Genomic DNA, 13,477 nt, shown 5'->3' on the forward strand with positions numbered 1-13,477 from the left:
ACACTCCTATTTCTAGCTTACGGAACTTTTTCTGTAAGCTCAGATTTACGTATGTCGGGTTTACGTAACTCGGGGAGCGTCTGTATCCCCATTTTTACAGATGAGGAGATGGGAAGCAATTTGCGCAGGGTCACCCAGTAGGCTAGTGGCCACGCTGGGAATTGAGCCTCATTCTCCTGAGTCCCAGTCCTGTGCTCCATCCACTAGGCCATACTGTCTCCTGGTATCTGGAAGGGTTCCTAACACACTTCTTCCATGCACACTGTAAACCACCTGTATGGATATTATGAGACTTTACTGGCTGAATAAACCTAGGAAGAATGAAAATAAAATCCTTCGTGCCTGTTTGGTCAGCACAGAAACATTGCTTGCTACTGGCATAGGACTTGCATTGGTCTGTATCCTGCATTGTAAGTCTTGTTTCTATTAATAAACCGTCAGATCACGACTGTTGGTGTATCTAAAATTAATTCCCGGTGACATATTTGACATTTTGTCACTTGCAATCCCCATACTAAGAGCTAGAGTTTAAGGGAGCCCGAGCCTGCAATGCACTGTGAGGTGCTAAGTACCCTCGGTTCTGATAGGATTGAAATGGTGTTGAGGTTGCTCAGCCCTTTGAAAGATTAGGCCCTGGGTTAGCAGCTCTGTGAGGGACCTGTGAGTGCATTTTGCCTATGTTTCAGACTGATCAACTTTAGGGGTTAAGAGGATTAGATCAAATTATTGGCTTAGCTACTTTACTACAATTACAGCCCAAATGTCAGTCTAAACCCACAGGCTTCATTAAATACACTGAAAACAAATCCTGCATCTCTTCTCTCCACGCCCATAACCTGTCCCTACGTTAGATCCTTCCAGCCATGCAGGCTGAGTGTGGCTGCACTGTACTGCTGAGCCTCAAATAATCAAGATCTGCAAAAGTAAATTCCATGCTGAGCAAATAACCCAACAGACCTTTCTATAACCACACATACTGGGCATCAGACACCGCACTTGCCTGTGTTTGTGGGAGCGGGGATTAATTCAAGTACCTCCAGTAAGGAGGGTGGCTATGCTAAAATTTGTGGAAGTCTATTTTCATGCTTCTATCCTACATTCTAGAGGGACAATCAGGCTTCCTGACCTATTTTGTGTGTCATAGCCACAGTATTGCATTGTATGAAGGAACAACTATCTGAGGAGATTGAGCTTAGAACTTCCCTAAACCTAATGTCCTTGGGGTTCCCCTGTTTCCTGAAGCCAGACCAATCTCAAACATCACACCTCCTCCCCATTTGGATGCACATGCAGACTGATCAGGTATAATCTGTTTAATTCCTACATTCATTCATTGCTACAGTCTGAATAGGAGGCTGGATCTTACTCAGAGGGACGGGCTCTGAGCTAATAGTTCTTCTGTTCTAAATTCTCCAACTGCTTCACTTTGGTAACTTTACACCGCCTCCTAATTTGTCAGTGTTCAATAACTTGCTCTCCTGCTCAGCCGGACCCAGCATGCACTAGTTCAGGTGTCCACTGGAATCATTGTCCTCCTTACCAATTCCTTAGAAATAGCTGCTGCCCATCTGTTTCTGCCACACGGTCACTGGCAGGGCCTCAGAAATGCACAAACATCTAATATCCAAGTGACTAATTCCTAGAGCCTTTGCTACCTGGAGGTGTGAGCCTGACAAGTGCTAGATGAACAGGCGTCCTCACCACAGGGGCTAACGCTGATTGGAGGCTATGCCAGCAGCCTTAGAGGAGGGGCCAAGTTATGAATGGGTCATGGAGACTGAATGCATGTCAGCAGAGCCTGTATTACTCTGTTCCTGTGCTGCACCTGAGAACGTCCGCCTCAAGGGCTGTTGAAACAGGAGAAATAAACTATAGACAGTCTCTGCCCCCTGAAGAAGGCCTTGGCCATGGAATGTTGTACTAAAGAAACCCAAAACAAACACAGTCAGTTATGGAGTCACCAGCTTGGCAGACCCCGAGGGGGAGACGCCAAACAATTTACACGACCTTCTAAAATGGGTCAGCCTCAATGTTTTTTTTTTTATAGCTGAATTAATAAGATGGGGTAATGCACCACACTGTTTCAGAGGCATTGGTTAGGAAGAGAAGCCATTCGGTTGCTTGGTAACGGACACAACAGCCCTACCTGGGATAAGTTACCCCTGAAGCCTGCACACTGTTTGATGCTATGAAAAGCAAAGCAACTGGCAGATGCCAGTACAGTGTCTCCATGAGACAACTCACTGAAGGGGCCCTACGGCAAGTAGTAGACCATAACAAGTCTTGCTGGGCGGGCTGGTATCTTTAGCATCAGACAAGTCCGCATGTGTGTACACACATTACAATTGTAGAAGCAATGCACTGGTTGCTACTCAAATGATTTTCAAAGTGCTGTCAAAGTATTAACCAGTTAATACCAGTAGCTGATTCTTGCACTCAGCTACAGCCTAGCTGAAGGCCTAATCCCGAAGGGTGCTGAGCGCCCTTTACTACTCATTTAAACCAGCACCTCTTGACTGCATTCAGTTCCATTTTTAAGTCCAAACAGGGATGATGAAGTGCAGTTTCTCAATCCTAATGCTGACAAATCAAAGACAGCAGTGATCTAAGTTAAAACGTGTTGCCATTAGTGCCTACAGATGATGTGATGTTAATTGGCATTGGGCATTTAGCTGGGTCTGTGTAGATCTCCCCATTCTAGTAGCTGAAACAGAAGCTGCTTATTTTCATCATTTTTTTTCTAGATGTGACCGTCCAATGGATTTTTACTGTGCTCCAAAGGGAGTGGGGGATGGAACTGAAAAGTGTATTATAATCCCCAATGCAGGACTCAGAAAGGCCTTTTAATAGCTCAGTAATTAACACTTTTAAGCCCTTCGAAGCAGTCCTATTCTGCTGAAGAAAGAGGCCATTTCCCTGGTCAAAGAAAGCAAACTCACCTCTCCTCCATCACTGAAGAAATCTTTACTCCAGCCTTTGCCTGACGCTGGAGTTTCAGCTGTAGAGTCCAGTAAGCATCAGACCCAAGCGAACAACTGGATGTGTATGAAGCAGCTGCATTATATACATGCTGATAGATGGGAAGCAAATCTTTTTTCTTTCTTTTAAATGCCTGCTGTCTAAGATGTGCCGCTGCATGATGGATGGCAGAGTCCTGCCTCCATGGGAGAAGCAGGGAATGAATTAAAAAGAGGACCATTTGCATGATGGGGCAAAGATGGCATTTCCTAAACTGCCTCTCTCTCTCTCTCTGCCCAAATGTCTGGGCAGAGAATTATATCCTGGCCTCCGCTTCAGGCGGAGTTTTGCAGAAGGCATGTGAAAGCCTGGGTTGTACATCCCTGCCAGAGAAAGGGTGCTTGAGGAAAGCAACCAAAAAATAAAGTTCTCATTCACATGCTGGCTTTCCAGCTCTGATCACCAGGCTGACACCTTTTCCAGAACCTCCTTGCATGGGTGACCTGGCATACTATCGTACTACATGATAACCTGGCTCACCCCTAGCCTCTCATATCTAGACCCTTCCGTTATTCACAGCTCTTCCCTTTAAAAACAAACCCTTGTTAATTTTGCTGGTCACTCACTGTGTGCGTAGAAACTGTGTCACTGCAGAGAGAGTGAGATTAATTTGCTCCCTTCCCTTGCCCGGTGTGGAGAGAAGTGAGGTAGGTAGCTCGCTTGTGTTCTGTTTAACTCCTGCCGTGCCATGCAGCTTTTCTCTGAGCAACAGTACTGCAGGGGGATGGATGGGACAGGTTGGTTCTAGCTCCTTTTCCAGCCCCATCAATGATGATTCCATTGCTACAGAAGAGAGATCGCTCTAAATCCAAGTTTATCTGTATCCATCCTTTTCTTCACCACCAACATTCCTGGGTAGTTATAACTAGCCTTAGGAATTATTATGAGAGATTGTCAATATCCTCTCCTTATTTCCCCACAGCTCCTAGCCCTGTCCTTGGAAGCTGGTCGGGGTGGGGACTCCACTTTGCAGAGTGGCAGGTGTCTTTATGGAGCTCTATAAATATTTCATACCAGGATCGTGATTAGAACACAGTTTGGCCTCTGTGTGGATGGGACCAGACTATGGTACAGGACAGTTGTTGCTCCATCACATTACAATAGGGGGGAGTGAGGGATAGCTCAGTGGTTTGAGCATTGGCCTGCTAAACCCAGGGTTGTGAGTTCAATCCTTGAGGGGGCCACTTGGGGATCTGGGGCAAAATCAGTACTTGGTTCTGCTAGTGAAGGCAGGGGGCTGGACTCAATGACCTTCCAAGTTCCCTTCTAGTTCTAGGAGATGTAATATCTCCATTTAAAAATAAATAAATAAAAAATAGCCCAACATGGCTACCTTTTGTAGAGCAGCAGTTATTCTACTGCAGTAGCACCGAGAGGCTCCAGTGAGGATTGGGGCCCATTGTGCTAGGCACTTTACAAACTGGTCCCTGCCCCAAGATGCTTCTGACCCAGACCCATGCTAGCATGGTTATTCCTCTCTGGCCTGGGTCATAGATAACCGATGTGCTACTGAAGAGATTCTCTACTAGTGTTTCTATAGGGGTCTCCCTGTTTCAGTACTGAATTCCTGTGCTTGCAATAAAGGCCAGTTCTTTTCCAGGCCTCTCTCTCCGGTGGAGATTCTAGCCCTGTTTGTCACTACAGAAGTGAGACTTGCGAGCTTGACAGAGCAGCATGTAATGAAGCCTCATCACAGGCTGAAATGCCAATAATTGAATGAATCAAGGCGTTGCTCTCCCCAGATGTACCTGACATTTAAGGGCCAATGACCTTGGAAATGATTATAAATAACATGTAACCTATTAAACGCTTATCATGAAGTTGTGATTTTTTCCCCCCGTCAGTTATTTTAATTGCAAGCTGAATTATTCTCAAGTCCCCACGCCCATTATCCTACACTCGCCTGGTATGAAATGCCTCTGACTGTAGTTGCATGGAAATACCAGCATCCTGTGAAATGTAACAGAGTCTCACTATGCTCAGACTGAGCTGTGTTGTGTAAAGCTTTCTCCCGGGCGCTCTGGGAGCGCGGCCTAGGCGTAATGTATGCTGAAGCTGAGCTTTGTTCAGTGCATACTCGGAGCTCGCCCGGTTAAGTTTCCTTGCTGGCTGGCTCTGTGGTATTTGCACTGGCATCTGCTCATTAAACATACAGCCGTGGTGTTTGTGTTCTGGAGATCGGTGACTGGCTAGGCAGGGTATGTCATGCTCCAGTGAGCTCTCCTCCTCAGCCTGCCAGTTTGACAAAGAACTGTGTTTACTAGGTGCAGTAACTTCAACTCCAGAGGGGCTGTGGCTTCTGGAGCTGGGTCTGAGCCAGCCCCATTCCCTCCCCACCTTCACGGCCAGGCACCTCCCCTTTTTGGGTGGGTTCGGATACAAATCTGGAGCTATCTTTGCAGTTGAGGCCATCTGTCTGCCTTCCTAAAGCTGAGTGGGAGGATTAGCTATTAAATTAAATGTCCTTGGTGGCTTGAACAAGCCAAGTTGATTCCTTAGCTGAAGTGCTTCCTTAGGAGCCCTGGACAGCTGGGTTTTAAGTGCCCCATTGCTAAACTCTCTGTTTCTAAATCAGTTAATGAATGTCTGTGTCCTAGGCGTGCCTGTCTAAGGAGGAGCTGGGCAGCAGCCTTTAATGTCCTGTTCTGAAGGAGAACATGAGAGAGAAAGGGGGAGTCAGTGGTCAAATGAGCTTGTTCACCCAACACATCTCACCTTTATATCAGTTGTGGGGGTAGGGGAGATGCGGCCTCCCTCTTGACATGGAACAATCCTGGGACAATCCGGCCACTTCCCTAGTGAGCTACTTAAGTTGGAGACGGGCCCTGACCCAAATGCCCCTGGACTGTGGTAAAATTCAGATCTTTGTGGTTGACGCTCATTTCTCTATGGGGCTGAACCAAAATCTCAGATCCAGAAACCCCCAAAAGTTGGGGAAGTTCTGATCTGGATCCAAACACTGTGGCTCAGGCCCATCTGCTGAGACGGCTGTTCCCCATGGCAGTTGGCTGGTCCATTACTCTGGTCAACGTGGTGGAAGGATTGGGTTATACAATCGATATTTCCTTCCACGTCAGACTTCCCAGTATGTCTCCCTCCTGACTGCTTTCTGGGCTCCCTCTGCTGCTCTTTGCTCTCACCTCTGGAGTCCTGCAGGGCTCCACTCCGCTCCTGGGAGTAGCTGGACAACGCTACAGGCTCCACTTCACAAGAACCCTGAGGAGAATCTGCCTGGTGTCCTCAGGCAGAGTCCAGGCCTTAGGCTGCTCAGTCAGGGCTGGGAGTAGATGGGGAAAGGGTCTGCTGGGCCCCTTCCCTGCCTCTTGGTTCTAGAAGGTGGGCAGGCCTTGGAGCCTGGCCTTTCCTGCTGGAATTGAACCCGTTGTCTCCCTACTCTGGTGTGGTGTATGCACACCCCATTGTGTTCTCCAAGCGAGATGGATGGGAAAACAAGTGGCTGGATGGATGGAGTGTAATCCAGGGCATGCATAAGGGGTGCTGGGAGGGAGAGGGAAAGATGCCAGGGAGCTGGCTACGGTTCTCCTGGGAAGGCATCTGCCGTCTGCCTGTCGAAGTAGTATCTGCAGCCTTGAGGTGGTGGAGGATTCATCTCTGCCCCTCAATAACCAGAGAGCAATAGCAATGTAGCCCCCTCCTGTGGCCGCCGCCACCTTCAAACGGCCAGAAGATGTGGCCACTCCCCTTGCCCTAGTAGCCATTCCTTTCCTGCCTCAGGACACAGACGCTGGAATTCATTCTACTTAGGCCTGCCAGCTGGAGCTAACCAAGAACTCCATGTTGGGCTGCTACGTGCTGCATGTCTCCTGAGCGCTTCTGTCACTGTGCTCTCTGCTCCCCTGTTTGCTGCTGGGCCTAATCCACAGGTATGGTCCTGATCTTCAAGGGCCTTAGCAGGATGGAACCAGCCTGCTTCAGAGTCACCTCTTGACCCACTAAGACAGCTGTGTTTATTGAGAACGCAGAAAGCAGGATGAAACGTTCACAGCCCAGGCGTTCTTGGTGCTGCATCCTACCCTGTGGCATATCCTGACAGGAGACTGGAATGAGCTCTAGGCCATCTGGCTTCTTGCCCTTCCGCAAAAGCCTTCCCCCTCGTGCCCAGATACTGTGGTGATGGGCACAGCACAAGAACTTGAATAGAACAAAACAGCTGGACAGGAGGCAAACTGTTTCACTGGTTGAACTCCAGGATGACGAGCAGAATCCATTCTGATCCCTTTTTCTGCTGTGGTCTGCCCCTAGACACTAAGATGATTGGTGTCTATTAAAAACTTACGTGGGAGAGATTTCCTCTCTTCTAGAAAAGTAAACAGAGGTTCACCTTTTCTCCTACAAAAGGATACCTTTTTTGTGTGTGCTCTATAAGCAGAGAGATTCTCACTCTGTCTTGTCTTGTGGTATATGAACTCTTAAAGTGCTGCAGCAGCACTACAGGGTAGATACTGCTGCGATGGGAGAGACATACCGATGTCCATATCAGTTTTCAGTGTCGAGCAGCCCTTAAACTCACTGGTTGCATTGTATAGTGTGTGTTTGAGAGATCATTGTATAGTGTGTGTTTGTGTTTGAGAGATCAGAGACTGGGTTTCTCAGTCATTAGCAAAGATCATTGTATAATCCAGGTTTCACAGGCAGGATGGAGTAGTGCATGGTGATACCGGACAAAGCAAAGCACAACTGTTTTCACTAAATGGAATATGTAAAAATGAGATGTTTAGGATGACCATAACATCCAGGGATTTTTTTGAATTGTATTTGGAAGTCTTACATGTTGTTGTACCGTTAAACATGAGGCACAATTAACCAGTAGTATATCAATCTGAGTAGAGATGTATTCATTAATTTATACAGTTCAGCTGCAGCATTGGTTCTAAGAATCTAAATGAATTGATGGCACAATAGACTTCTGTATGAAATGAGGTCAGGCATGTAGAAATCTGAATGAGGACTCTGCATGGTGGGGGCTGTGGGACAATAATAACTTCAAACGCCATATGTTTCCTGGAGACCCTCAAACATGCAGATCCAACCTTAGCAGATGTGGAATATAACATCATAGACTTAAAGGCAGTGCCAGCTTTGGAGTTTAATTCTGTTCCCCCTGGGAGGAAATTGTGTTCCCCGGAGGGACATGAAAAGATTAGTATTAGCAAGTCTCTAAAAGCATCCAAACAGTCAACTTGAATCTTCTCTTGTGTTCTACAGCCTTTTGGGGAAGCTGGCCCATATTTGGGGTTTTTAACTAAGCTTGTTTAACCCGCTAGTCAGGGTCTGTGTGTGAACTTGTCCGTCTTCTGTACCCCATCCACAGGGGCTACAGGTCTGTCATAGCACTCGGCTTGAAGGTCTGTTTTTTTAGCTTGAGCTGTAGCCTCATGCTTTTAGCCCTGGAGTTCCCTGCTTCAGTTCCCAGGGTTGGCCAAGATGGCACCCATCACATGAGAGGGGTTCTTCTGGGATGTGAACTGTTTTGAGAATACGTGGGATGAGTTTCCTCTGTCCAGAGGGGATGTGTGATCCATTGACCTGGGTCAGTGTGTTACACATCTCTCTCTGTAGAGATGCGAAAGGTCTCATCTCTCTAGCTGAGCAGTGGGGTCGCATGTGCCACCTCTCAATGCATCACTTTTGGTGGTTTGCTGGTTCTCCTCTCTGCATCATGTAATGGCCACTTTAGAGATTGGGTGTTTCTGTGTGTTGTAGCAGGGCTCCTCTCCTTTCTCAGTGCATTCTCCCAGCTCCTATTACAAGTAAGAGGAGGTGTGTGTGTCGGGGGCAGGGAGGTGGTGTGTGTGTGTTGGGGGCAGGGAGGGTGTGTGTGTGTGTGTGTGTAGGCTTGGAGTGTGGTTTTAGGACTCCTAGAGCAGCCTTTCTCTTACAACAGTGATGCGAGAAACTTAAGGGCTTGTCTTCATTGCAGAGTTAACTTGGACTCTTTCTTGGGTATTACCCCCCAGCCCCGCTCTCGTTCACACACAAGACTCTTACCTGAATGTGGTGATGTTTTCGAACCAGACTAGCTGGCCAGCCCTGGGTTATAGGCTAACACTCAAACGCTGCTTATGCTTGGGCTGGTTAATCTGACCGCTTTGTGGTGAGGACACAGGCTAACCCATTTGAGAGCTGATATTCCTCCAGTGCCTTCCCGCAGTTCACTTCCCCACCCCATGTGCCCAGAAAGATAGACACGTTCTCCCACAAGTCACTGGGAAAGAATCACAGAGCTACTCATCTTACTGCAGTGCTAAGAACCATGAGCTATGACCCCAGAAATCCTAGGGCCTTGCACAGTGAGTGCAGCGCCAGCGTGGGGGACACAGTAATTTGAGCCTGGTTGGCAGTGTGGCCGCTCACACCCAGGCTAGACTTGAGTACTGATCACCTGAATGAACTCTGAGGGAAGACATGGCCTAAGGCTAGAAGCCAGTTAACAAAGACAGATTTTATCAGGCGTCTCTCCATGTCCTAGAAGTCATTGCCCCAGTTCACACAAACTGGTTCTTGTTGATAGTTTCAGCACAGCCTAGATACTGAATGGCCACAGAGGCTGCCCCCGTTCCAGTCTCACCAGGGCAGGAGAGAATCCAGTTGGTGGGATATTGTGGTGAAGCCTGCAGAACTGCTCCTCCCACAGTTATATCTTGTCAGCCCCAAAATCTGCAGCACATTGAAATGTTTAACGTGGGGAGTCTGTGAAATAGGGTTTAGGACCAAACTACATGGCTCAAGAAATGCTGTTCGAGGTAGGGTGGGGTTGTGAGTGGGACACTGGACTGGGCCGTGGCTGTGACTAGATTTCTCAAACCTATGCTGAGTGTTTCAGTCTTTGCCGTGGATGGTGCATCTGATGCTTCTCCTGACAAGTGTTTCACCTCTTCATCTCATTACCCAGATTCCCCATTCACATTCCTTCTTCCCCAGACACAAAAGAACCTTTTGCCTTTGCGGGGCTAAGGGCTGGAGAATCCAGTGTGTGTTGAGATGCTGCTCTCTCATTTTGGGATCCCAGCTCAAGTCGTAGGTGTCTTGATGCTAAATCAATGCGCCTCCTTTCCTGAAAATCCATCCGTGGTGCAAAACCACAGCCTAGCGTTTGCCCTTGTGTTGAAGTTCTGAGACAACAGGCGGAAACTCCCAGAGGAAACAGGAGGAAATGCTGATAAGAATCAAAGTTACAGGAATGTTTTCAGTCTGGCTGTTTTATGGCTGCTCTACTCAAGACTAGAAAGCTTGTTCTTGATGTGATCAGCCCCTTAAGATCATAATGCATTTAAAGTGCAACTCTCTCCTGACAGTATAAAATTGGCATCTTAATATTCACCAGGCCTACTCCTGGTGAGTCTGCGGTATCCTGCCTGCGCCCTGTGGATGGTATAACAAGGCTTTACCCCTGTTAGCCCTGCAAAGTTTTTGAGAGAGAGCAGGAGTCTGTTCTGGTATGTGCACCATTGGGAGGATTGTTCACCAAGATCTAATTACAGGGTTGGGCCGTTACACCTATGCAAATCCACTGAAGATAATGAGGTTACACAGATGTGGCTGAGGCTGGAATTCAGTCTGATGAGCCTTTTATTGGTCATGCAAGGAGGAAGAAAGGCCAGCTTGCATGCTCGGACCCCTGGGTGAGTTTGCAGGACTAGGAATTAGGAAAAAACAAAAAAATCTTTAGTTGTAGACAAGTATATCTCGATTTGGAGTCACTGAGACCCAATGCAAATGGATGGCATTGTTTATAGGATCAGTCTTCAGAGTAGAACTGTGTGATTTAGATTGGGACATGTTGAAAGTGTTTAGACTCTTAAGGCACAGTTTATTCACCTAATAAAGATTGCAATCAGCATCACTCCCATACCATTTTGCTGCTACTTTAATCACCTTGCCCTACACTTTGAGTTCTTTGGAATGGGTGTGTCGGAGGCTAATCCCATATTTATTTGTGGCCTGTTTTTTCCAAATTTTAGGAGTACAAACTACAAAAGGAGATCTGACGAGAGATTGATGTAAGGAGACATAAAGGGAAATGCCATCAAAGCTGTGGAAAGAAGAGCTCTGTGTAGCTCGAAAGCTTGTCTCTTTCACCAACAGAAGTTGATCCAATAAAATATCACCTACTGTGTGAAAAGAAATACACATTTCAAAGGCTTGTTATGGTTAGATAAACAGCTCTGAAATGGTATTTTGCTGTTATGCATGTTTGCTCTGTAGACACCTGTCTGAGTTAGTGCTGAGAAAATGCAGTCAGTGTATTTACTAGGATCATAGCAGCCGTGGAGAATATCAATTGCTCTCATCAACTTGACTCCCAAATTCAAATGCTAGAATCTCTCTGGTCGATGATGTACAAGGCAAGACTCAAGATGGTTGTCAGATACAAAGATGAGGCTGTATTGCTAGCAGGTACAAAAGAAATCGTTAGATATATGTCCTGAGCAACTCTTGACATCAAGTCATCGATAAAGGGAACACTGAGAACTTAGTGCTTGGATGTCAAGGCACGCGGCGTCTTGGGTCTCAGGTCTGAGAGGCTAGCTTTTCAGACTATAACCAAGGACCTCGTTAAACGTGAGACCTTACAGGAGGCCGAGCACGGGGTTGGGAGACGGGAGGTGCTGAGTTCTAATCCTGGCTCTATTACTTAATACGTCCTGGGCCTTTGGACAAGTCACTTGCCTGCTCTGACCTTCCATCTCTCCATCTGTACAGTGGGGTGAGGATACTCCTTGCCTAGAGATAGTCTGAGACTGAATAGTTGGAATGCAGGTTTGAAATGAAAGGTGCTGTATAAACTAGGAGCATTATCAAATGCTCCATATGGCCAGGCAGTGTCTAGTGAATGACAAGAAAGATCCAGAAACAGACCTGGTGCCTGAGATTTTTATGGACTAACAATGTTTGTCAGTAAAGGATTGCGCTGATTCTGCCTCTGACATTTACTCTTTTCTCCCCGCACAGGCTATGAGCATCAGCAAAGCCATCAACACACAAGAAGCGCCAGTGAAAGAGAAACATGCCCGCAGTATCCTTTTCCTTAGCAAAGACGGTGACCCCTGCTTCTCAGAGCCCAGTACTGTGGCCAATTTTCAAAAGGAGCTTTGTAATCTCATGGCCAGATTTCTCTACACATCATCACACAATTCCCAATTAGATCTCATACTTCAGGGTGTCTTTTAATTGCCCCGGGGATCAGAAAGGAATTTGCCAATAGATGATGGGGTTTTGGGGGAGTGGGGCAGGTGGGGAGGAGATATGCCTTCCTCTGAGTCATAGGTTTCAGCTGGGGGTAGGACACTGGACTTGACAGACCATTGGTTTGATGTGGGATGGCGTGTTATATGTTCCAATGTCTTTGCTGTGATCAGTAAACGTGCAGCACAGGGAGAAATATAACATAAAATCATTTTCAACCACTCGCTGACAAAGAGCAGGAGCTGGGGACAAAGTGGGGTGAGGCAGTTCTGCTCTTTCTGTTGTTTGCAGGGACATGGGGCTGCACTTGGATGTCCTACTGCCTGCAACACACTCCATTCCCAGGCCATCATTTTGGTGTGCCGTCACACCAGGGTCCACCTTGAGGCCCTCTGTAAAAATAAAATGTAACATAAATTTATGATTTATGTTACTCAAATCCTGGCTCTTTTGATGAGGCGAGAGTCGTAATGAGAAGCTGATTGAGATAAAGGAAACATAGATAATGAGCACGTCTGATTGGAATGGCTGCCCTGAGTTTCTACCTGTTCAATTAGCCTTGACATCTGGAAAGGAATTATCTTGGGAACTCACCATGAGAAAGGAGCATTTACTTTCTGGTCCTACGCTATTGGCCTCCCCCTGCCCAGCAGCTCCATCCTCAGCTGGAAGTTCTGCCACGTTCTGCACAAAGTCCTGAGAGACGGCCATCCCAATGTAAGTGGCTCCTTTCCTTCTGCTTAATAATCGTGTACTTTGCATTCATAGAGCGTGTCTATTCCGTAGCTTTCAAAGCCCCTCATAAAGGAGGCTCCCCATCTGGCAGAGAGGGAAACTGAGGCACAGAAAGGTGAAGTGACTTGCCTGAGGGCACATGGCAAGTCAGTGGCAGATCCAGTAGTAGAACCCAGGACTCTTGGCTCCCAGTTGCTGGGGCTGTAGGTTAGACGCTGAGTGCATAGGAGAGGGTAACCCATGCTCTCTGTTGCCGCTTGCTGGCTGATGGGAGGGCAGAACTTTCCACCATCCTAGATGAGTATGTGCCCTACTTCACCAACCTGGCGGAAACCTGGAGAGGCATTTAAAAAGTCAGAGGGAAGAGAGGTATCAGAAATAGAAGAAAGCGTGTCTGGCTGGCCCAGCGACATTTTACAGTCTGGGCAGCGGGTGCAAGGTCTTCTGTGCTTAAGGAAGCCTTCGTGGGCTGCAGCATTTACTGGTGTATTTCTGCTGCTGAACTCCCTTCATTTCC

General features: G+C 47.2%; 1 protein-coding gene across 2 annotated transcripts in view; it reads left to right on the forward strand.

Annotated features, from left to right (window-relative positions):
• Window positions 1–13,477, forward strand: part of HIP1R (huntingtin interacting protein 1 related) — a 58,770-nt gene that overhangs the window by 14,907 nt on the left and 30,386 nt on the right. For both annotated transcript variants that reach the window (XM_034791113.1, XM_034791114.1), the window contains exons 2-3: window positions 11,992–12,055; window positions 12,800–12,942. In XM_034791113.1, the coding sequence (XP_034647004.1) occupies window positions 11,992–12,055; window positions 12,800–12,942 (207 nt within the window). The remainder of the gene's footprint in view (window positions 1–11,991; window positions 12,056–12,799; window positions 12,943–13,477) is intronic.

Source organism: Trachemys scripta, chromosome 15 (genome assembly GCF_013100865.1).
Source record: "Trachemys scripta elegans isolate TJP31775 chromosome 15, CAS_Tse_1.0, whole genome shotgun sequence".
NCBI classification, from domain to species: Eukaryota; Metazoa; Chordata; order Testudines; family Emydidae; genus Trachemys; species Trachemys scripta.